We start from the raw sequence: 26136 nt of genomic DNA, 5'->3' as shown, positions 1-26136 counted from the left end.
CTGGTTCCCAAATCCTCGTAATATATATATGGTAACTAAGGTTAAAATACACACACACACACACACGCACAAAACAATATATAATTTTATATATTTTTATATATTATTAAAAATAATACTATATATTATTAATACACACACATATATATTAAAAATAAACACAGACTGAGTCTCACTATGTTGCCCAGGCTGGTCTCAAACTCCTGGGCTCATGAGATCCTCCCTTCTCGACCTCCCAAAGTGTTGGGACTACACGTGTGAGCCACCACACTTGGCTGTCAGGTTTTTTTAACAGCAAAAAACTGAAAGCAATTTGAATGTCTATTAGTAGTGGAATGGCTGAACTGTAATGTGCCCATGTAGTGGAATAATATGTATTACATGCATTCAGTAAAAATGTAATCTAAATTCACTATTAACCTTAACAACAACAAAAAAGATACAAGTGTATTAACACCCAAACAAGTGGGTATGTATTATAATCAATTAAAGAAAAGCATATATCTGTAGGAAATTAATTCTGAAAAGATGTAAGGCAAAATGTTACACAGTAATCCCCAAGTATTGGGGTTAATGAAGAATTTTCTGTTTCCTTTACTCCCTTTTTTTTTTTTTTTCACTTTTTTCATTTTACACTAGCAAATTCAGCTTCAAACCCTGGAAATTTTTGCAGTGAGCACATATCACATTTAAAACCAGGGAAAATAATCGATGTTTTGATGTTGAGGGGGAAAATCTCTCAAATTACAAAATGACATAATGAACAATCCACAGAAGGGATAATTTCCATAATTCAAGTTGAGTGATATAAATGGTGGGGTGGGTTATGTGAGAGAAATATACCTTGTCAAATGCAGTTTTCTGTTCAGGAGGGGGGAAAGCAGCTTTTTGTTCAGATGGTTGTGTAGGAGTTGTCTTTAACTGAGCTGTAATAGCCTGAACCTGAGCCATCACAGCATTGTCAAGGGCAGGAGACTGTGGTTTTGGAGGCTGTTGAAAAGTCTGAAGGATCTGCTGAAGCTTAAAGAATGGGAAAACCAATAAATCACAGAACAAAGTATAATCATACTATCAAAAGTTAATTTAATAAAAAAATGTCTTAAAGGTGATTCAGAGTAGCACAGGCACAGAATAAATTGGGGGAAAAATCCTTTTACTAATGGTTAAATTTGTTGTGAATGAATATACAGAGATACAATGTGCATTGCTTAAGGTTAAAAATGTATGCTGATAATGTCAATGATATAAGATGATGGTCAAAAAAAGAGAAAATACAGTAAATTGTGAACAAGGTAAGCATAAGTTTTCTAGAAAAATGGAAAAATTATCTCCATTAAAAATAATTTTGAAATCCATCAGAAATGCTAGAATTGTGAGCAACATGAGCCACTTAGCAGTTCTAAAGTCCTCTTCAAAGAGGTACTGTTATTTCTAAGTGTGTTGTTCCCTTGTTTATCACTTCTACATTTTCCCTATTACTCCTTCACTTCTCTCGTGAAGGCTTTTCTAGATGAAAAGGAGATGTATTTTCTCCTTAGAATGTGCTTATTAATGAAGAATAGAACACAAGAAGTGACAACAGTACCTAGTCCTGCAAACAATTTCATTTTTGAGTAGACAGTTTACCTGTTGGCCTTGAGTTGTCTGAAACAGCTGAGCCACAGCAGCAAAAGCATCAGAGCTGGGCAACTGTGGTACAGCTGGGACGGAGTTTGGAGCGGCTTGTGTGGGAGGTTCAGAAGAAACTTTTACTGGAGGTGGAGGTGAGCCTAAAAAAGAAAAGGGCATTAAGGCCTAAAAAAAAAGTTAACCTACAAGTTTTCCTAATTAAGCTTCTTCGCTAAAATAGCATTTTATCCAATTTAACATAGTATAAAATATATAGATTGTGGCACTACAGTTTATACTGTAACGACTACCAGAAAAGCAGACCTTTATTATAAATAGGAATTATGGAAAGAAAATCATACTTTCCAAGATGTAAATTCAAGTTTCCTTCTTACAGAAAAATTCCTTCAATACAGATAAACTCTGACTGCTTCATGTACAAAAAAATAATGCCATTGTGTGAGCTCACAGATACATTTGACCATACCTTCATTATTGGTAACATTTTCTGCTACTGGGGCTGCATTACTGGTTCCTGCTGCCATGTCCAAAAGAGGCTGAATAATTTCAATTTTGAACACTCCATTTTTTTGCCAAAGGTTCAGCACACGAACTATTTTACTCTGTTACGCATGAGGAACACAAATATACAATATTTGCATAAATACCGATTATAGTCTTACAAAAAAAAAGAGAGGAAAACTCCCTAGGCTAATATTTCCATACTATGTGTGTTTCATAAACAAGGAAAAAAAAAATCAGAATTACAACCTGGTTAAACTACTCTAATTAGTCTTTCTTCAGTGGTATCATCTAGAGTAAGGAACAGAGATGGACTATAGACCCAGACAATAAAAAGAAATTTATTATTTGATATTTTCATTTTATTTTACTTATGGTTACAAAGAAACTATCACTGACAAAAAAAAAAAAAGGCTATCTTAAAGAAGTAAACGAAGGAGAATTTCTTCAGAGTAATTATAACAGCTAAAATATTTATAAGCAACTGGCCTGTAATCAAAATTTAAATTATGTGGCCAAGTAAATATGAAGATGCAGAGAAGATGTGTTATTCATGGGCACAACTTTTATCTTTACTCAAGGAATCATCTTGGTTTTGGGTGTATTTTTCCCACAAGAGCATTCTTCCAAGAATATAAAAACAGCATCTATGACACTGAAATTTATATGCTGTTTATTGTAAATGTCTCCGCTCTTCATTATTCTGAGTATGTTTACTAGTATAATTCTCCCTATCTACTTATAGTCAGCTACTATATCTGCAATGTTTTTCTACTTTTATATAGTATGTTGTAAAGCCAACTGTATATATAAGGAATTAAATACTGTAGTCTGATTGCTAATGAATACCACTTAAGCTTTAGTATCTCTATGTTGGGGAAGAACATCAATTATTGGCCCTTTCTTTCTGGAATAACCAACAATCAGATGATCGCTGTCTTTTCCTACTGCACAATTTCTTCCTTACTCAACTACACAAGCACATCTTTCCAACGGTATCTTCTTTAAAGATGATGCGCCTTTCATATTATTTTTTAAAAATTTTACTTTACTGTGGTAAGAACACTTAACATGAGATCTACTCACTTAGCAAATTTTTAAGTGTACAATACAGAATTGTTAACTATAGGTACAAGGTTGTTCAGCAGATCTCTACAACCTATTCATCTTGCTTAACTGAAATGTCATACCTATTGATTAGCAGCTCCTAATGTTTCCCTTACCCCTAAGTCCCTGGCAACCACTATTACACTCTTTGATTCTGTAAATTTTGTTCCTGTCATATTTCAACAGTATGACTGATAATCCTGAAGAACTCATAAGAAAATAAATACGAAACGACCACTGAAGAAAAAAACTGTTTTGTCTCAAGCTCACAGACATCGCTACATGAAGATCTTATCTAGTAATATAGTAGGCTCCAAATATCTAACATACATTTAAAATAATATTTTTTAAAGAATACAAGTTTTAGTTTAAAAATTAATTATACCTTATCTTCAGATGGACAAAGATATAAATATTGGAATGTGGCAGTTATGTTTTTAGAGAATCTTGGCCCAAAAACATCTTTATCAGTTCCAAACTGATGACGAGACTGTCGCACAATTGAGTCAATTACATATAATCCCGGAACCTTGTATTCTGGTTTACACTGCAAGGATAAAGATGTAAGATCAGAAAAAAGATGTAAGACAGAAAAAGCAAAGTCGCAATCTGACACCCATTATTTTCACATTTATGAAACTTTTATATATCCATCCAATGATTGCTTTTGTTTAAAAACTACTTGAATGTTTCAGCTCTCTAAATGGCTAACTTGTCAAATTTCCCATGTCTATAACGGAACTACCATTCTCTTGATACTACTGACCCCCAAGATTTTACTCTTCCTTGATTTCTCTACTTCCCTACACCCAATGTCCCCAAATCGACATTATTTTACCAATCCTTAAGCCAGTTCCATATAAATTCACTTACTATGAAAGTCTCTACAATTCATCCTGCTCAAAAAGGTAATTTTTGTCTTTCAAAATTAACAAAACATTTTTTAACATATCAATTTTAATTCTATTACAGTACCAAATAAAAATTAAAAACGAGAAGTCGTTTTTGGCTAACCAAATTGACAACAGCAGAGAAAAGCAGAGAAACAGACACCTATATATATTTCTGGTGGTAGTGGAAACAGGTATAACCCTTTACGGAAGACAATTTAGCAATAAAAGCAAAGTCTTATTTAACCCACCAATTCTACATCTATGAATTTATGCCAAAAAAAAAAAAAAAAGAAATTAGGAAATTAGGTCTAACTCAGAAAATGGCCGTGTGCATCACTGTAACAACCGCAGAGGAGTATTTTGCAAATGTTTATGATAAACTCAGTAGGAAAAGCAGGCTAACCACCAGTATTATATCCATTTTTACTTTTATAAATGTACATGTACATAAAAATAAATCCAAATGTATTAATAAATATTGCAGTAATTTGGTGACAGTGCCTGTAGGTAATTTTTTCCATTTTATTTATTTGTACTTTGATGTACTACTATGCAAAGCGTCTACTAACCATCTTTTTTGCCTGTTGGAGCTTTAACTTTTATACCTAAGCCAGTATACAAGGGCCATGGATTAGAGACATTTTTATAAACACTGATTAGTAGGTACTACATGTCACAGCTCCAGGTAAGGGGTTAAGACAAAGATGTCTCAGTCTCTGTTTTCTATTTTCTACTGAGACAGATGTGTGCCAATCACAGTTATAAAACAACAGACAACTGAACTGAAAATAATTTTATTCTGATGGGAAAAGGGAAGAATTGGGAAAATTTTACAAAGTAATTTCATTTGAAATACTCAAAGGTGAGTTAAATGCCTAAATGTCAATAGTAGTCAAGGCAAGGGGGTAGAGTAAGCACTTCAGGTTTAGGGAAGGGTCATAACCAACATTAAGAAACTGCTGTGAGTTGAGTGCCAAGTTCACAGTAAGTTAAGTACCAATTAATGGTACTGCTAAAAATTTGTTTTTATAAACTTCTAGTGATTAAAAAGAACCTCCAGTGACTAAATTTTTGTGAAGTGGTTTTAGAAACAAGCATTGAGATTAAAATTTACAAAGTAAATTACAAATCATATTTTAACTAAAATGAGGTAATAATGAGAGATAGTTACCTTTTTGATGAACTTTTCTACTATTTGAACTACATGCTTATAAAGCTGAAAAGAATTAAGAGAAAATTACTGTTCAGTTTACTTATTTCTACATTTCCTATAATTGGAAAATTCTTAAAACTCTGAAATCTATACAATCTAAATATTATCAATACTGAATGAACCATGAGAAATACGTAATAAAAAATTTTAAAAAGTATTAAAAAACAACTCAGAGAAAAATAAACTAAAAACAGAAAACTACAAAAATTCCCCAAACAGAAGATCCCTTTTCTTAAATTTTAAATCAATAAACCTTCATGAAGCAGAATATTTGGCAACCTTATGGGACAAAACCAATGGATTAGAGCTAAACAATGTAGTTTCTAAAATAAGTCACATTTTAAAGTGTGATTTTGGGTAAGACATTTAATTTCATGGAGCTTGAATTTTTTATCTTTAAATAAAAATGAAACTAAATAGTTGGTTTATGATAAGGAATAAATGAAAATTTAAAAAACTGCTTTGAGGCTGGGTGTGGTGGCGCACACCTGTAATCTCAGCTACTCAGGTGGCTCAGGCATGAGAATCACTTGAACCCAGGAGGGTGAGGTTGCAGTGAGCCGAGATCGCACCACTGCATTCCAGCCTGGGTGACACAGTGAGACTCTATCCCCCTGCCCCCACCAAAAAACCACACTGCTGTGAAACAATACGTTACAATGCAAATGTACGCTTATCATGTACCTTCAGCAAAGGCTGGTTAGGGCTCTTTGATTTAGGCCTGAACTAATTCACAAGTTGACTTCTCATGTTTAAGAGTAATAACTATTTTCAAAATTTCAAAAACATTTCTCAAATTGATTTATTTTATCATTACCTTAATAGCTTTAATAGCAGCTTTAGTGATGAGAATCATCTTGGCTCTAGAGATGGGAGGTTTCATATCCATAAGCGAAAAGAGCTTAAAAGACAAAAAAAAAAAAAAAACTTTAAAAAATATTTTGAAACGTAAAGTTTAACTATTTGGCTAGTAAATAACCACCTTTCCTACATATCTGCATCACCACTTGGAAAATACAAATGGGGTGGGGGTGGTGAGGGGGGTCTTAGCAGCCAGGGTAGCAGGAAGAGCTTCGGTGGCCAGGTGGCCAGGCACCCAGCACACACCCTCCCCACTGCCATGATACCCAAGAAGAAGGTCAGCTCCGCTAAAGTGGTGGTGAAGGGGTAGTGAAGGAAATGCCCAAGAGGCAATCAGCGTGGCTGTCAGCTAAACCTACTCCTGCAAAAGTGGAAATGAGGCTGAAAAAAGGCAGCAGAAGTATAAATCCTTAGACAAAAAAGTGCAAACAAAAGGGAAAGGGAGGCGGAGCAAAGAGAAAACAGGCTCAAGTGACTAACCAAGAAACTAAAGATTTACCTGCAGAAAACGGAGAAACTAAAACCAACGAGAGTCCAGCCTCTGATGAAGCCAGAGAAAGAAGCCAAATCTACTCAGTACATACCATGTCTTATCAGTGGTCCCTGTCTCCCTTCTCTTCAATCCAGAGTATTTTTATCAACTGTTTCGTAAATGCAAGATTTTAGTAGGTCTAGAAACGTTTTTAAGGAGGGAATCTCACTTCATCCCATTTTTTATGTATAAATGCTTTTTTTTTTTTTAAAGAGGTAAAATCATTCACCGGTTGTTTATTTTTTGGTACAACCAGAACAAAGTGTGGGATGTTGTATTATGAGAGGTTTTGACTGTCTTGGGTGTCAGCTTAACATTCCATAGATGGGGGGGTTACTTTTTATATCTTATAATGTCTCTACTAAATATACAAAAATTAGCCGGCCGTGGTAGCGCGCAGCTGTAATCCCAGCTACTCAGGAGGCTGAGGCATGAGAACTGCTTGAACCCAGGAGATGGAGGTTGCAGTGAGCCAAGACTGCGTCACTGCACTCCAGCCTGGGCAACAGAGCAAGACTTCGTTTCCAAAAAACACAAACAAAAGGGGAAAACCAAATTTAACAAATCTCACAACAGTAAATCTACAGCCATCAGGTGCTTCCACGAGACTTAACCACATACTTCCCCCAAAGGGTTAAATCCAACCAAAACATAAGGAGAGTCCATAGAGGGTTATAAAGATAAAATCCTGACATTAAGAAACATATCTAGCTTCTTAAATTATTGTTTTTGTTTGGTTTAACCATAAGCATACACTTACCTGGGACTTCCAAAAGATATTGTGAAGTAAGTTTCAGAGATCCCAACATTATGAAACTCATATGAATCACATTTCCATTCTTTCGATTTATGTCAATATTCCAAATATGGAGCCCTAGGGTATGAACCTTTACTAGACCACTAGCTAAGGGGCTAACCTAAAACATGAGTGTTTTCTCAGAGTAAAATGCCTCACCTAGCAGTGTATCCTAAAAATTCAGACAATTTTCACCTCTTTTCAAAACTATAGACATCAGTAACAATTTTAGAAAAGGCATGGAATGCCAAATATAATCAATAAAAAACCAGATAACTACTTAAGCAGAAAATAATGTATTTTTTCCATAAGATACAGAAAATGGAGAAAACACTAAGATATTAACACAGGAATTCATTTTAATAAAAGGATTCTCTAAATAAGGTTGCGATTCTTCATTGTATTACTTCATTTACCAATGTAATAAAAAAATTATCTTTGAGAATAAAATGCTAACTGAAAGGCAATTAGAAAAGAAATAGTAAGGCCAGGCGCGGTGGCTCATGCCTGTAATCCCAGCAGTTTGGGAAGCCTAGGTGGGTGGATCACCTGAGGTCAGGAGTACGAGACCAGCCTGGCCAACATGGCGAAACCCCATCTCCACTATAAATACAAAATGGTGGCGGGCACCTGTAGTCCCAGCTACTTGGGAGGCCGAGGCAGGAGAATCGCTTGAACCCAGGAGGCGGACAGAGGTTGCAGTAAGCCAAGATCGCGCCACTGCACTCCAGGCCGGGAGACAGAGCGAGCCTCTTTGTCTTTAAAAAATAAAAAGAAAAGAAAAGAAAAAGAAATAATAAATCCTTAAAATTATACAAACCAGTAAGAAACAATTTAACATATTTCAACTTAAACACAAATTCTAAAAATATCAACACTGCATGATTTATAAATATGTAGCATACATTTATAAAAGGTATATTCTATGTTATAAAATCTATTAAGACAGTTGCTTATTATTGTTCTATTTTCTATACCTTAACACAGTGAAAGGGGATGCAAAAACCAAAACCAAAACCAAAACCCATGGGTCTTAATGAACACGCCCACACACATTTAATTCTTGGGTTGTCTCCACAACTCTTCAATGATTTAGACAAAAATCCTGAAGAAACTAGAAACCCTCCCTTCCTTGTTCTCAATCTCCTGAGTCAAGACCACTTCTTGATGTGATTCATGCCAAACACTTAAGACACTGCTATATTTTGGATAGATTAAATCTTTAATAATAAAGTAGAAGCAATAAGGGGCCTTTCTGTGTAGAAAGTCAAGAGGGTCAGGATGGCCAGGAGGCCAAGAAAAGGAATCTAAATGTATATCCAAGGCAGTCTGGAACTTACATGTAGGTACAAGAAACTTATGTCAAAGTAGCCACAAGATTATTTCATAGGAGATGAACAAATGTGACTCCCTGTTTACTGTTAAAAATCAAAGCTTTAGGTGAAATCTCTAATTTAAGCTAGGTAAGAAAGCCTTCACCTGTCTGTTCTTTTCCTGATCCCTTCTCCTCATTCCTGAAATGTAGAGACTGAGGCCCACTGGGCACTGGTACCCCCCATCACTGGGGCGGGGGGTGTCTATTTGATGGTTGATTTTGCTGAACCAGGTACTTCCGTTCCCATTTTCTAATGATTTTGTAACATACAAACTGACTCTTTTCCCTTCCCTTCTCCTTTCCCTGGGAAAATACAACAAGTAAATAAAGACTTACTGGTACTGAAACTGTCAAAAAAAAAAAAAAGAAAGAAAGAAATGAGAAACAGTAAGAACTACTTCTCTGGTCATTAAAAGCTTAGAGTAAATTTTAAGGAAACCTAAGCCAGAGCTAATATTCATCTAATGCCCCCAAAAAGCGCTTTATCATTTCAGCAGTAAGCAACTCACTAAATTAACAGCCAAATGAACACACAAGACAGACTAGCGTAGCTTCTAAGGAAACACTCCATAGTCTCTATTTAAATTATCATAATGTATTTAAAAAATTAAAAGTAAAGACTATACCACATAACAGTATAACCACCAGTCAGGCAAAAGACCAGCAAGAGAACCGTCAGGTACCACAATCTGAGACAGCTGCAGAGTATTATTACATTCCATAAAAATATTATTTGGGAAGAGAAGAGGTAACTAACATTTGAGTGCTTATCAGGCAGCAATGAGTTTAAGTGATATGTTGTATTTTTTACTTAATCATGTTAACTAAGGCAGATCTGTTACACCTGTTTTGAGATAATACTTAAAAAAAAGGGTCATATCTGTTTTAGATGATGCCTAGGCCATGATCTGAACTAATATTTGTTGATTCTAAAGTTCACACTCCCTAATAACATACCCATACCTGATACAATGCTGCATACAGACTAAATTTGTGCAGAGACCATTAACTATGAAAAGGAATATGGGGGGGGGGAAATCCAGGAAGGCATCTGTGCCTGCCTGTATACTGTTTGGATTCAGGGATAACAATGAAACATATTGAATTTGGGATGCCTACTAAATATCTAGGCAGAGAAAGAAATATGGATCTTGAATGTATAAGAGATCCAGGCTAGAAACGGAAAGGTTATAGAACCATGAGGATGGATTAGAAGGAGCCTGGAGTAAGAAGGGAGCCAAGAACACATACACCAGGCTGGTGCGGTGGCTCACACCTGTAATCCCAGCACTTTGGGAGGCCAAGGCGGGCGGGTCACCTGAGGTCAGGAGTTCGAGACCGGCCTGGCCAACATGGTGAAACCCTGTCTCTACTAAAAATACAAAAATTAACTGGGTGTGGTGGCACGTGCCTGTAGTCCCAGCTACTTGGGAGGCAGAGGCATGAGAATCTCTTGAACTCAGGAGGTGAAGGTTGCAGTGAGCCGAGATGGTGCCACTGCACTCCAGCCTGGGATAGAGCAAAATTCCATCTCCAAAAACAAAAACAAAAAACAAACAAACAAAAAACCACAAAACAGAAGAACAACATATATACCAAAAATTTCAATGTAGCAGGGAAAAAACCTGCAAAAATGAGCACCAGGACAAAGTAGAATCCCAGAAATTAGAGACATCTGGCATAGCCAAATGCTACAAGAGGTTAATCAGGATGCAAAACAAATCTTGTTTATTTAGTTTGGCAATTAGGTGAATGCAAGTGACATCAGTTTTTGAAAGTGATTCCAAATTCCAACTGGTTAAGGAATGAGTGGCAGGCAAGGAAGCAGAAATGCATTTTTGGCTCATTTTTCATTAATTCAACAAATATCTGAGAGCTTAGTTAAGTGGCAAGCTGAGTGTTTCGTATATAAAAAGGAGACAGGACCATGTTTCCAAGCTTTTTTATAAATGACCGCCCTTACTTATATCTTATTTGTTAGCATTATGAAGTTTCCATCACATTTCTTTCTTTAAACTCCTGAGTTCAAGTGATCCTCCCATCTCAGCCTCCCCAGCAGCTGGAACTATAGGCATGTGCCACCCCACCAGAGAAGTTTCTTTTTGGATGACTTTTATTCTCCTTTACCAACATTTTTCTTAAAATTTCAAGCGGTGCATTTGCATTTGATACAATTTACGAAGAAAAACACTACAGGCAAATACAGATTTTTCAAAATTGGAGGTTTGCAAAGTCACCTTTTAACACTCAATGAATGCTGTTAATATTTTATTGACTTACTTAATGTACAAATTCATCAAACGGTCTCCACCTTTTGCAAGACAAAAAAGTTCCTTGATACCTACAGCAATGCCTTCACTGAACAGATACAGAAATCCAGAAATTATGCTGATGTACTTTGACACAGAGGATATAAATTGATATACTTTCCTGGTAAGCATGTACATTGACACTGTCCATTTGGACAGAAATAGTAACAGCCTTTATGGTGAGGCAGATGTTATAATTCCATTTTAGAGATGATAGCACTGACGCTCAACAATCTGCTCAGTTATAAAGTTAATTAAGTGGTAAAATTCAATCTGTAATCAACCATTTCCAAAAACTCTAATTCTTTTTAACTAGTACCTAACAATAACAAAATTATTTCAAATATATTAGCCCAAAAGAATAGTGTACAGATAGTAAAGATAAAAAGGACTGTACAGCTATGTTAAGTGGGAAAAAATTGCAATGTGGACCCAAACTAGAAAGTAATATACTAATATATAATTGTTATGAGGAGTTGAACACAAGAATTTTTTAAAGAAAAAAATTAAGTGGCACAGAGGTATAAAGTGATGTGCCTACCCAAGCAACAAGTTAGAGGCGATATAAATTACTAAAATAGGGTCAATTTTTTGATGCTTTAAATGACCCTACAATAATGAATGTGGTGACTTAGGAGGAAAGTGTCAGCATAATTTATTTAGATGATCAAAATACTGATCAAATTTCAATTTCTCAAGATTAAAGATCAACACACTGTTTTTATGTTTTAGAACTCAATTTTATCTTAGGGCATGAGGGAAAGCTTTAAATAGCCAGCATGTTATACATTCAGAAATTCTTCTTTCTGAATATTGACTCATCCAAATATTTCCAGGTAAGACATGGGCCCTCTACTGTTGCCAGCTCTGCTGAGTTTCATTCTCCCATTTGTTTGTTGCTTTTTTTTTTTTTTTTTTTGAGACAGTCTCACTCTGTCTCCCATGCTGGAGTACAGTGGCAGAATCTTGGCTCACTGCAACCTTTGCCTCCCGGGTTCAAGCGATTCTCATGCCTCAGCCTCCTGAGTAGCTGGGATTACAGACGTGCACCAGAACACCCAGCAAATTTTTGCATTTTTAGTAGAGATGGGGTTTCGCCATGTTGCCCAGGATGGTCTTTAACTCCTGGCCTTGTGTTATCTGCCCACCTTAGCCTCCCAAAGCGATGGCATTACAGGCAAGAGCCACCATGTCCGGCCTGATTCTCCTTTTTTTTTTTTTTTTTTTGAGACGAAGCCTTGCTATATTGTCCCCCAGGCTGGAGTACAATGGCGCGATCTCGGCTCACTGCAACCTCTGCCTCCCGCCTCCAGGGTTTAAGTGACTCTCCTGCCTCAGCCTCCCGAGTAGCTGGGATTACAGGCACTGCCACCATGCCTGGCTAATTTTTGTATTTTTAGTAGAGACGAGAGTTTCACCATGTTGGCCAGGCTGGTCTCGAACTCCTGACCTCAGGTGATCCACTGTGCCTGGCCTGATTCTCCCATTTTTAAAATAAACACTGATGGCCTTCTTTATAAAACTGTTAATAGCATGAAATAAAAGTATCTAAAATAATGTGCTTAATAAATGTCTAACTCCTACCCCCTCTCACATATACCAATTCCTGACTTTTGTTTCTCTTAATTAAAAATCAATTATACTGCTCATTGCTATATCTGTTTTATTTTCCATTTATGCATGGTATATTTTTCTCATTCTAAAACCAAATGAACTTGTTAGTTGTAAATGATTTATTACTGAGTCCTTACTTGTGTCTAAAGCAAAGTTGCAATTTATTAATCTTAAATAAAAGAGTTAATTGTTATGGTCACCAATATTGTTTGAGGAATCTCTCAAGAGAAGTACATAATCTTGTGGTGATCTAAGATTTTGATTGATTTTCCACAATAATTTGTTAGAATAACGGTAAATGCACGGGCTCAATAATAACTGCCCGGGAAATCTTGGCTCTACCACTTGCTACCTATGAGAATTTCTCCATCTGTAAAATGGGGATAATCATAGTCCCTACTTATTTAGTTAAGTCTAAGAATTAAATACAAACAATACATACAAAAGCACTTAGAGCAACACCTAGCACAGAGTAAATACACAATAGATATTAATGAGTACTACACGTAATTTTTTTGAGAAAAAGAGAGAATCCTGGAGTTAATCCAGAGCAGTGTTTTTCAAACTGTGGGTTGAGATCCATGAATGAATTACATAATTCCTACTGTGTGTATTGTGGTCAAAAATATGAAGGACAACAGCCCAGGGAAAAACTATTTTGTTTTCAGAAATGAGGAAAATAAGGCCCAAACTAATTGCTAGTCACCTTTCGATAATGTGTAGGTTCCTTCAAACCATTAATAAATTTCTCATGGGCAAACCGGGGTGGGGGTGGGGTGGGGGGGGGCAGGGAAGAAGCACTGCCATGTCAGAAAAAAACTTCATGTTTTTCAATCAAGTTTACATACACATAAGTATTATACACAGAGTAGACAACAGATTCAAAGATAATTCAGTTACTTATGACCAACATCCAATTTCAGTCAACAAACCTCAGGAAAAAAAGCTATTAGCTTTATATATCAAGTCTGAAAGCCACAAAATTTAATATAATTCCAACAAAATCTACTAGTGAGAAAAACCAGAAATTGTGGTATTCTATAGAGAGTGAGAAAGATTTGGTTTTGAATCTGGGTCTGGCCATGCAGATGATTCTGGGCAAATTAATTTCTCTAAGCCGTAATATCCTCGTTTGTAAAAAGGATATACCAATATCTGCTTGATAGGTATCAGTTTCAGTTAGAACTATACGAGTTTTTGTATATGGAATGACTTGTACTATGTCACCCGGCAGAGGAAAAGTATTCAATCAACACCATTAGATGCAGAGCTCCCCCAACATTATAGCCTGTATTCACAATTAATGTTATCTGTGAATGAATAAAAAGTGTCAAAGCAGCCAGAGAAAACCACGAAATCCTCCTGCATAAAAATAACAACAGCCCCTCCAAATACAAGACTTCTTTAGAAGGGATAAGCATAGTGGAAAAGAATGCTACTTGTCAGCAGTAGATATGAGTTTGGCTCTTTGCTTTGTCACTAGCAGAATGATTATGAAAACGTCTAAACATGACCACTGCCCTGCTGCATGACATATAGAAGCCTGAGACACAAAATCCTCTAAAAATTATGAAGAACGATTCATCCTGATCCCTCATACCAGTAAAGAGTTTCAAGTGAAGATAAAGAACGAGGGTATCTGCCTGTGATACCTGCAGAATTCACAATGTTTAGGGATTAGTCAAAGTAACATGGGTACTCTGCTATTTACCAATGGCATAAACCTTAACAAGTTTAGTCAACCTTTCTAAACTTCAAGGATTTTTAAAATCTGAAAAACAGGGATTAATAGGCTCACCTCACCGCATTGTTAGGATTAAATAGGATAATATATGTAAATCTCTTAGCCCAGTACCTAACACATAAGTGCTCAGTAAATGGAGCAAAACAATGTGAAGATAACTAGTATTTCCTCTCTTTTCTTTAACTATTAGCCAAATGATAAGGTTTCTAGATGATCCTGGTTAATTCCCTTTAAGTATGGTATCCTCAAATGGACAGGGTCCAGATGTAGTCCTGCATTATGAATTGGCTTTTTATTAGTTTCCTATTTCTGTAGTAAGAAATTACCACAAATTTACTGGCTTAAAGCAACACGAATTACACTTCTGAGGTCAGAATCTCACTAGCATCAGCAAGGTGACATTCCTTGTAAAGGCTCTAGGGAAGAATCTATTTCTTGCCTATTCTAGCTTCTACAGGGTGCCTACATTCTTTTGGCTCATAGCCTCTTCTTCCATCTTCAAAGCCAGCAGTATGGCACCTTCTCCTTCTATCTCTTCTGTTGTTTTATTTCCTTCTTTGACTCCTAACTCTCTAGCACAAGGACCCTTATGATTACATCGGGCCCACCCAGATAATCCAGGATAATTAACCCGTCTCAACATCCTTAACCTTATTTACATCCCCAGTCTCTTTTGCCTTGCGAGGTAATATATTCACAGGTTTTAGGAATTAGATTATGAACATCTTTGGAGAAGGGGGCATTATTTATTACCTAAAAAAATTAGGGCTTAATTCATTAACTCCAATTTGTAATCATCTGAAATCTTCAGGCTGCTTTCACCAGGATTCCCATCAAAACTAGATCTTCACATTGACTTTGTGTTGGTTTCTAACAGACCTTCAACCTATTTAGCAAGGAAGTCATTTTCTGCTATTTGATGTAGCTCCAGCTATTCCAATCAGCTTGTAAATTTCATGAACTTGTTGTGCATGCTTTCCTCCAAGTCAATGTTTTCTAAAAATTAAAATAGGACCTATTTGAAAGATGACCTTAACTGATATTCCTTGGGTATTTATAACCAGTCAGCTAAAATCCACTTAGCAATACTGTCATCCTGCCCATATTTTTCTAATTCATTCATAATGCAATCATATCCAATATCTTTCTGAAATATTTGGTATATAGTTTTCACTAGACATAACATACTTTACAAATGAAAAATGTTTAGTTTAGTCTGTTATAAATTGTTAGTGAATCTGTTCTGGCTCTTAGTGACTAGCAATTTCTAAAATTAATAAAAACTGGCAGACAAAAGTAAACTGGCACAGAGTCTACAATTTCTAAAGTATGATTTTTCCTACTTTTTGAAATAAAGTTGCCAAGGCAATAAGAATTAGAAGACTATATACTAATCTAAGTCATCTTTTTAAAACTTAAATCTCTCAAGCAATGTTTCTTTCTGAATCTTTCTCAATGGGATATTTATCCCTTTCTTTTCGAAACCTAAACTTTAAAAAATGTATTTTCCTAAATTTACTTTGTAACGGATTACACTGATTATTTCCAGTATTCCTTCCTTTGGTAGTATGACCTCCAAGATGACAAAGCAATTTTCCCTTAAGCTCCTATTACTACGTAAAGTTGAATTTAAAGAAAAAATAGAAATGCTTCCTAAAAGAAATACATATATACTCACAATGACAGGCTAGTATTCAAATCTTCTTCCTGTTAGATGCAAATATCAAAGCATTTAGTTCTACAGTCTTTCCTCCTCTTTCATTCTCAATATATCAAAGACACTGTCTTAAACCAAATAGTTAAATCCAACACAACTTTTATGTTTATTAGCAACGTATAAACACTGTATAACAAAGTACACACTAAATTTCTTAACAAAAGATAATTTAAAAAAAGTTTTAAAATCATCTTTCCTGTAAAGATGCTTTATCCATCTAATTTAAACCTGAAGACAACTCCATAAAACACTACTGCTAGAACAACTAGGTAAGGGATCATATACAGTCCTTTTCTTACCTGGTATTTCATCTTATGCCTTTAATATATAATTTACTAAATGTGTGTCTGGGTTAATACTTTTTTAGTATCAGGTAATATAATGGGGTGAGGAAAGAAAGCCAATCACATGTTAAACAAGTACCACTATGTCACTCTACCTGAAAGCAGAATACTGTGTATGAGTTAATCAACAGTACATACACACAGTAAGAGATACAATGAAACTGAAAAATGTACAGAAGCAACTCATTTAACAAAGAAAATCTCAACATCTAATTAACAAACACAGGAAAAAGTGTTCAATCATACCAATCAATAATCAAAGTACAAATTAATACAAGGAGATAAAATTCTTACATTATCTAACGGACATGCATGTGGACTAGCATAAAGCAAAAAGAGTACTGGGCTGGTGAGATCTAATGGACGAGTTTTAATTCCAAAGGGAAATTTAAAACTATAAAACAAGAACTAAAAAATGTCCATACCTTTTAAACCAGTAATTCTACTTCTAGAAATTTATCTAAGGCAATTATTAGATATTCTCAAATTTTCCACAATGACTATTGAGAAAATGATAGAGAATTTCATGCTATTAAAAAAATCTGGTAACTACATAAAAATTTCCAAACACAAGTGGAGGAGAAAAAAAGACAAAGGAAATACTCTAAAATGCTAATGGTGTTTGATGGGATTGTTTTATTTTCTAATTCAAATTTATCTAACTTGCATTAATTTTTAAATGAAAAAAATTAAATTCATGGATTTAAAAATGAACTTTAATTTGTATCTGTTTGAGATACATCTTTGTTCAACTTTTGATTATAAATATAACTAAGTGATAAAGAAATATGGTTATATAGAATCACCATTATCACATAACTTGTCCACAGAGTAAATCTTGTCTTTGAAGCTCAGTTACTATGTTTAAATCAGTAACTTGCAAATCTTTAATAAAGCCTTTCAAAATTAGTAAATTTTTAAATTAAAAAATTAAATTAAAAACACCCCTCCCCCCACAAATCCTTACAATAACTGAAGCCCGGTGGATAAAATGAACAACATACACTGTGCAAAAAAAAAAAAAATCTGGGAAATTGCTGCCACACACACACACACACACACACACTATATATATATATATATATATTTTTTTTTTTTGAGACGGAGTTTCACTCTCATTGCCCAGGCTGGAGTGCAGTGGCGCGATCTCGGCTCACCACAACCTCCGCCTCCCAGGTTCAAGTGATTCTCCTGCGTCAGCCTCCCGAGTAGCTGGGATTACAGGCATGTGCCACCACGCCCAGCTAATTTTTTTGTATTTTTAGTACAGATGGGGTTTCTCCATGTTAGTCAGGCTGGTCTTGAACAACTGACCTCAGTTGCTCTGCCCACCTTGGCCTCCCAAAGTGCTGGGATTACAGGTGTGAGCCACTGCACCAGGCCTATATTTTTTTCAACATCTCTTCATTAAAGAAAGTGTCCCTTTAATTATTGATATACAGCTTATTCCCATATAAATTCCATTTGCTTGTCACAGACTCAAACCTTTTGAAACTTAAACATTTAACCATTTTTCCACTTGCTTAGAAGGAAGGTATGAAAACAAGATAAATCTGGCATTGTCAATATGAAATACTCCTAAGGTAGAGAAAATTTACAAAGCCTTTTCTTTTTGGTACAGACGGGATTTTGCCATGTTAGCCAGGATGGTTTCGAACTCCTGGCCTCAAGGGATCTGCCAGTCTCAGCCTCCCAAAGTACTGGGATTACAGGCGTGAGCCACCTCATCCCGCCCCGAAAAGCTTTTTAAAACAAATAGGGGAAAAATGCTCTACCATTTTCCTGCTCCTACTGAGCAGAGTCTTGTTTGAATGTAAACATTACAAAACAGTTCCATCTACTTCTGTACAAAATTTACTCTTCAGATTTCAAGAGATTCCAAACCAGGTACTTTCATAAGCAACAGAACTGCACATAATATTCAAATTCAAAATTTTCATACTTACTTCTTCCTAAATTTCTTTACTATACCATATTCTCTGACAATCTTGTTGACTTTTCTTCTAGTTCCAGAATTTAAAGAAATGTTTTACCAAATAAACACATGGAACTGCTAAATTACATTTAATAATAAATATAACATCATTTTTAGGCTAACTACTTTTATTTCTATGTGCAGTAAGAACATTAAGAAAACAGAATATAGGCTGGGCACAGCGGCTCACGCCCATAATCCCAGCACTTTGGGAGGCTGAGGTAGGCAGATCACCTGAGGTCAGGAGTTCGAGACCAGCCTGACCAACATGGAGAAACCCCATCTCTAGTAAACATACAAAATTAGACGGGCGTGGTGGCACATGCCTGTAATCCCAGCTACTCAGGAGGCTGAGCCAGGAGAATCACTTGAACCCGAGAGGTGGAGATTGCGGTCAGCCAAGATCACGCCATTGCACTCCAGCCTGGGCAACAAGAATGAAACTGTCTCAAAACAAACAAACAAACAAACAAACAAACAAAAAGGAAAACAGAATATAACAGACAATGGTTTAAACTTCATCTGCATTATTTTTCACTCTTTAATTGTATCATCGAGCCCTTATTCTATTATCATTTACTCCGGGCAGAACTAATTTTCTAAGTATTAATAGTTAATTTCTGAAAACTTACTCTATAAAGCATGTCCTAATGTCGTCTTCTTCTTCTTTTTTTTTTTTTTTTGAGATGGAGCTTCACACTTGTTGCCCAGGCTGGAATGCAATGGCATGATCTCAGCTCACCACAAACCTCCACCTCCTGGGTCTAAGCGAGTCTCCTGCCTCAGCCTCCCGAGTACCTGAGATTACAGGCATGTGCCACCATGCCTGGCTAATTTTGTATTTTTAGTAGAGACGAGGTTTCTCCATGTTGGTCAGGCTGGCCTCGAACTCGTGACCTCAGGTGATCTGCCCACCTCGGCCTCCCAAAGTGCTGGGATTACAGGCGTGAGCCACCATGCCCGGCCATGTATTCTTCATTTTACACTACCTCCCCTACAATTTCCAAGGGTCTACCCTCCACTCAAACTTTCCACTTTTTGAATCAAGGCTGTATACCTCACCAGGGCTTTTAACCTTACTGGTTCCAGCTTATCACATTAGGTTATTTTCCAAATGTACTTCCCAAATCAATCCACAACTTCTTCCTTTTCACTTGCTTGAAAGACAGACCAGGAGGTGATTTTAGGAAATGCCAAATGTTTTATCCATGCCAGTGCTCTCCTTTAGCAGCACAGGTGCCATATCTTAACATCACATTTACTGTGCCTCACTAATGAACTTTTGGTCTCCCTCCCCTCATAGTTGGCTATTAAACATTTTTGTGAATTAAACCCTTCTTCCTAGACATCAATACAAGAAATAAAAATTGATTCCAAGATATAAAATCATTTAATTACAAAACAATTTTAATGTTAGCATTTATAAAATCCTTAATGAGTTAAAATTTTTAATTGAGTATAAACTGGTAAAGACAATAGATATCTTCAGTTTTAAACGCTGATTACATTTACTGCATTACTGTGGATGGCCCAAAAACTTAATCAAACCTTGTTATTCTTAAACTGTGACAAGCCCTTCCAAAAGTATACATTATTTTGATAGTTATCACTTGCTACCATGCTTCAGATGTATAAAAGCTGTTCACTGATTCTTCTCCCCACATAAATGGTCCATTAGATAAGGATTCACTGCTCAAAAACTTCACAGCAGCCATGTGGGGCTGTGGACTAGACTCAGATGGGATCTTAAAAGGACTGTGTCAAATCTCAGAACTGTTACTTTTACACTGTGTGACCTCAGACCATTCACCAAACTTCTCTAGTTTCCTTACCTTTAAAATGGAAAGGATGCAAAGACATGTACACAACACTCATCAGCCAGCGCCTGGTTATTTAATGGGCAAATGCAGGATTCTTTTCTTGTCCTTCCGTTAAACTGTTCCCACAGGATTACTCCTTAAAATAGTATGTCAAAACTAAACCTAACCTTTGAACAAACTTAGGATTCGGGATCAACAAAATAATTTACAGAGCCATGCAGAGGCTCTTGTTTTCATCTTGATAGAAAATCAGGTAAGGCAAGTAAACAACAAAATGGTTATAACCTGACATTTCTGTGTATTTTACAACAGCTTTGTGATATAAATCACATACCATAAAAATCCATCCATTTAAAATGGACAATTCAGTGGTTTTTGATATATTCAAGAGTTGTGCACCCATCAACACTTTATAGAGTATTTTCATCACCCCCAAAACAAATCCCATCCCCATTACCAGTCACTTTCCATTCCTCCTTTTGCTTTCTGCCAGCCAATAATCTACTTTCTGTCTCTACGAGTTTGCTTTATAAAATATATCCCTATATTTGTTAAAACAGATAGTGGTAAAAGACCTTCATAAAGATTTGGACTTATTTCAACTGATCCCCAAACTTGGCTGCCCTATCTAAAGTGATTTAACATTCGGCATCTTTTAATTAAGGTAAACTAAGTCACGTACGGCCATTAAAGTTTAAAGACTATTATATATTTCTTAAAGGCTTTAAAACAGATATCACAGTAACTTTCAGTATTACAGGTTTCCTTTAAGCAGGGTATTATAATTCTACTTTAACTGAAAGTCAAAAGGAGGAAATATAGAGGAACGCTCATGATAGAATGTAGTAAGATATACTGGGCATATTGCAGAGGGAGACTTTACAGACTAGCAGATTGGTCAACTATTGCTCTTTAATGCAACTGCATACCTAGAGTGAGGCAAGGGGAGCAGTCCACCCAGGTGCAGGCAGTAAGTGGGTGAACTATCAAGACTAAATAAAATAGCAAGACTTTGATTTTGTTCTTTTATTACCATCAAGCACGAGCAATTCTTTTTTTTTTTTTTTTGAGATGGAATCTCGCTGTTGCCCAGGCTGGAGTGCAATGGCACGATCTCGGCTCCTTGCAACCTCCACCTTCCAGGTTCAAGTGGTTCTCCTAACTCTTGAGTAGCTGGGATTACAGGCATGAGCCACCACACCCAGCTAATTTTGTCTTTTTAGTACAGACAGGGTTTCTCAATGTTGGCCAGGCTGGTCTCAAACTCCTGACCTCAGGTGATCCACCCACTTTGACCTCCCAAAGTGCTGGGATTACAGGCGTGAGCCACCACACCTGGCCTGAGCACAGGCAATTCTAAATAAAACCAGGGATAAAATATATCCGCCCCAAAATATTTTGGCAATACTCTAAGTTTTAAGGGGTTGCTGCGGTTACTGCTGAGTTTTAACAACATACAAATGTCAAATCCGCACATTTTTATTACATACCCTTTAATAAGCAATCCATCTTAACTGGAAGTTTATTAGGAAATCCCCCAGTTACATAGTCAGTTCCCAACACATGCAAATTTGATATACCTGTTCATTTGGAAAGTAAGTACAAAAAGGTTCAGGATAGCTTCCGCTCTCCTCAGGCTCAGCATGACTCCAATCCTATTGTACCTATATACATTCCTGTGTTTAAATAGTATATTCAAAATTATAGCTGTGTCCAATTTTTCTCTGAGATAAATTTTTTTCTGGCATAAATATTTACAAACAACCAGAATCAGCCTCAAACAAATCTCGCTCTGTCATCCAGGCTGGAGTGCAGTGGCACGATCTCGGCTCACTGCAAGCTCCGCCTCCCGGGTTCACGCCATTCTCCTGCCTCAGCCTCTCCGAGTAGCTGGGACTACAGGCGCCCACCACCACGCCCAGCTAATTTTTTTTTTGTATTTTTAGTAGAGACAGGGTTTCACCGTGGTCTTGGTCTCCTGACCTTGTGATCCGCCCGCCTCGGCCTCCCAAAGTGCTGGGATTACAAGCGTGAGCCACCGTGCCCGGCCTATAATAAAACTTTAAAGTGAAGACCTGTGAACACAAATGATAGAGATACCATCACTAAGCAACAAAGTACAAGGAAGCTGTACCTCCTTGTACGTGAATATCAAAAGTGGTTATCAAATATAATAGACATTTACATTGAATTTTTAGGTGATAACCATTTCAGTAAAATTTTGACTGAGGCATTTCAAAGTCATTACACTCAAGGTCGGGTGTGGTGGCTCACGCCTCTAATCCCAGCACTTTGGGCGGCTGAGGCAGGTGGATCACGAGGTCACGAGTTCAAGACCAGCCTGGCCAACATTGAGAAACCCCATCTCTACTAAAAATACAAAAATTAGCCGGGTGTGGTGGCACGTGCCTGTAATCCCAGCTAGTCAGGAGGCTGAGGCAAGGAAACCACATGAACCCAGGAGGCGGAGGTTGCAGTGAGCTGCGATTGCACCACTGTACTCCAGCCTGGGTAACAGAGCAAGACTCCATCTAAGAAAAAAAAGTCATTACACTCAATGCTGAAAAAAAATACATGGATAGTATTGTGATTTCTAGAATTTATTGTGAAGTGTGTGCTGCCAAACACAGTATTGTGTTTAAAACTTCCTATTTGTGTATGTGTTGCTGCATGTACAACCTTTTGTAATTAAAATTAATTAAAAGTGCTCTTAACTGTGGGTGAAAACAGATGAGTAAATCTGGTTGTAACTGTCTACTGAACACAAATATGTGAAGATGAATTTTAACAGTCATTGACAAACCTGCCTAAAACTTTTAAAGAAACTGGCCAGCCTGGCCAACATGGTGAAACGCCATCCCTACTAAAAATACAAAAACTGGCCAGGCCTGGTGGCGTGCGCCTGTAATCTCAGCTACCAGGCAGGGCTGAGGCAGGAGAATTGCTTGAACCCAGGAAACAGAGGTTGCTATGTGCCAAGATCGCGCCACTGCACTCCAGCCTGGGTGACAGAGCAACACTCCGTCTCAAAAAACAAAACAAAACAAAAAAAACAAAACAAAAAAAACCTGTTAACATTCGTATTCATTATTGTGACATATCAGTATGCAGGTAAGTTTTTCCACTATTTCAAAAAACATACATTAATGCAATTTAAAAGTCTGGTATGATTTATATGTAGTGTGTGTGTGGTGGGGGGGTGTGTGTGTACGCGCGCACATACAGTTCAAGTTTCCTTTCTGGCCATTTCCATTATTCATTTCATGATTATTTCTGAAAATAATTTTGCTATACAAAAAGGGTGTGTTTAAAAAAATCTGCTCTGGATGTCAAATATGCTAGCTATACCACCGCTCTCCGGTCTCTTCCAACTGGGATTACTGACCCACATGGATTTATACCAAGAATCATCAATTACCCAAACATAAATTATAACTTTCGAGAGGTATTTGGATGGCCATCCACCTTTCACTGAGCCTTGCTGTTCTCCTCTACGCCCTAGTAAAAACCTGGGCTTCTAATTCTTAACTCCACTGCTGAGTTACACTGGTTTTCTTCCTGAATTTACTACTAATCTGGTACTTTACTGGAATATCAGGTTTCTGTATACTTACTTATCTATGTCTTAAAAAGCACCAATAAAAAGCTCAAACTACTCAGCAATGAAATGTAATCAATAAACCATGCAAATATTGAACAGAATGAAGGTGATCAGGGTATAATAAATTATAATATTGTTTGTAAAATCTCTTGTAGTTCTCAAAATCACAGCAGCACAGTATTAATTACACTTAATATTAACATAGAAATGTAGACATGTCTCTCCTAAGCTCTCAACAGATCCTGGTAAGGCCTATTCTAATGCAAATTTAACTATTACCCACCTCTATATTTTCTGTGGTTTGACAGAAACATAATACTAATTAATATACCAATGTTACCAAAATTTTGAACTGTTAATAGGTAAGCTGCTTATTCTGCTATATACCTGACAACACAGTGTAGTTTTCAGCTTATCATGAAAGTTATATGCTGTTGCTCTAAAGTGTGCTAAAAAAGGATTTGGCATATTGTCTCAACAAATGTTATGAATAACACTAAAGGTTCACTACTTACATAACATTTTTTTCCCTACTATGTTATCAAGGTGTATTTCAAATGAGATTTGAATGTGCTCAGATATGTACAAAAAAGTTACTTCGAATTCTGAAGTAAATTATATTTGCACTTGCCCCATGACACAGAACAACCTACAATTTTTATAGTGGCTTCATATGTGGTAAAGAAAACAAAAATCAAAACAAAAAAACACTACCAATTGCGTCATCTCTCTAGTAGGTACAGTTTTAACCTGAATTCTGTTTCACAAAGTTTAGAAACCAACTTTTCCATTATTCTAATTGTTCTCTGAATCAATTCCTTATGTGTTCATGTAATTTTTTCTGAAACAAAATACCAGACAAAATGATAGACTAGGGAGGGATAATACTTACAACAAGAACATCAGTGATAAACCCTGCTACAGAAAGCTCTGAAGAATCACTTTATTGCAATCACTATAAAGCCAGACCAATACCCTCGTCAGAAACTAAGAATTCCCTGGGTCAAGAAAGTAGAGAAAGAAAACTATGTATAACTAACTTTCAACATTCAAAAACTCCTGGGATAACAGAACAACATGGTCATCTTTTGCAAGAGAAATCTCCAATTTTACTGCCAATAATCGACCTGGTCCTCTACATCTTTTCCATACAGTAAAGAACTTTGAACCCTCTGTCTACATGTCTTTAGATAAATGTCTCAGAAATGATCAAACCCCAAACATTAACACTACAGGTTAAAAAAAATACTTAATAAGGCATCCCCATCAGATGAACTAAATTCTAGAAGACAATCATCCCTAGTAATCAACAATAGTCATACAGAACAATTAACAGTGAGAAGAGGAAGGAGTAGCAAGCTCCCCACTAAGATGTAGAAGTCAACTCTTCCTTCAGAATAACGATTGACAGCCCAACTGGATAAGTGTACCAATGTCAATTCGTACATTAAGCATTCATAAATCTTAATTTATGTCCAATTTTAAAGATAACCATGAATATACAAGTACTTGCATTTTTTTTCTGTACTGCAAAGTAGCATTATATGCATACCACCTCAGCACTGCAGTTCTCAAAAAGTAATCTAAGGACCTTTGAGAGGTCTTTGAGTCCCTTTCAGTGGTTTGAAGTCAGAACTGTTTTCATATGAATACTAAGATATTTCTTGCCTTTTTGTTCGTTTTCTCAGAAGTATGTAGCAGTATATTCCAGAGGCTACCTGATATGTTATTGCAACAGACTGAATGAAAAAGTGGAATGAGGATCCAGGTTTTATTAAACCAAAGTTTAAATGAGATGTGCAAAAATGCAAAATGATGTCACTCTAATTTTTTTGTTTTAGAAACGTTACTTTTCATTAAAAATGTTATTTATGTTAACATATTGTAATAAGTTTACTGTTATTTTTAGTAAATTAATAAACACTTGCATTTCTCAGTTTAAATTTCTAATATGGTAAATATCAATAAATATAATAACCAACAGAAAGATACAAAAGCTCTCTGTGGCCCTTAACTTTTTTTTTTTTTTTTTTGAGACGGAGTCTCGCTCTGTCGCCCAGGCTGGAGTGCAGTGGCATGATCTCGGCTCACTGCAAGCTCCGCCT

At 36.3% G+C, this 26136-nt stretch overlaps 1 protein-coding gene across 10 annotated transcripts in view; it reads right to left on the bottom strand.

The window, feature by feature from the left end:
- The window catches only part of SCAF4 (SR-related CTD associated factor 4), a 62435-nt gene that overhangs the window by 30287 nt on the left and 6012 nt on the right, over nt 1-26136 (bottom strand). For 8 of the 10 annotated variants that reach the window (XM_055279476.2, XM_063640604.1, XM_055279472.2 and 5 more), the window contains exons 2-7: nt 6161-6244; nt 5302-5346; nt 3623-3784; nt 2096-2231; nt 1627-1769; nt 844-1020 (exon numbers count right to left, since the gene is read on the bottom strand). In XM_055279476.2, the coding sequence (XP_055135451.1) occupies nt 844-1020; nt 1627-1769; nt 2096-2231; nt 3623-3784; nt 5302-5346; nt 6161-6244 (747 nt within the window). The remainder of the gene's footprint in view (nt 1-843; nt 1021-1626; nt 1770-2095; nt 2232-3622; nt 3785-5301; nt 5347-6160; nt 6245-26136) is intronic. The other 2 variants (XM_055279475.2, XM_063640609.1) reach the window with 1 other exon arrangement.

The sequence above is a fragment of the Symphalangus syndactylus genome, chromosome 5, assembly GCF_028878055.3.
Source record: "Symphalangus syndactylus isolate Jambi chromosome 5, NHGRI_mSymSyn1-v2.1_pri, whole genome shotgun sequence".
In the NCBI taxonomy this organism is placed as follows: domain Eukaryota; kingdom Metazoa; phylum Chordata; class Mammalia; order Primates; family Hylobatidae; genus Symphalangus; species Symphalangus syndactylus.
The sequence above is the reverse complement of the archived record's forward strand: the minus strand, read 5'-3'. Positions and strand labels throughout refer to the sequence as shown.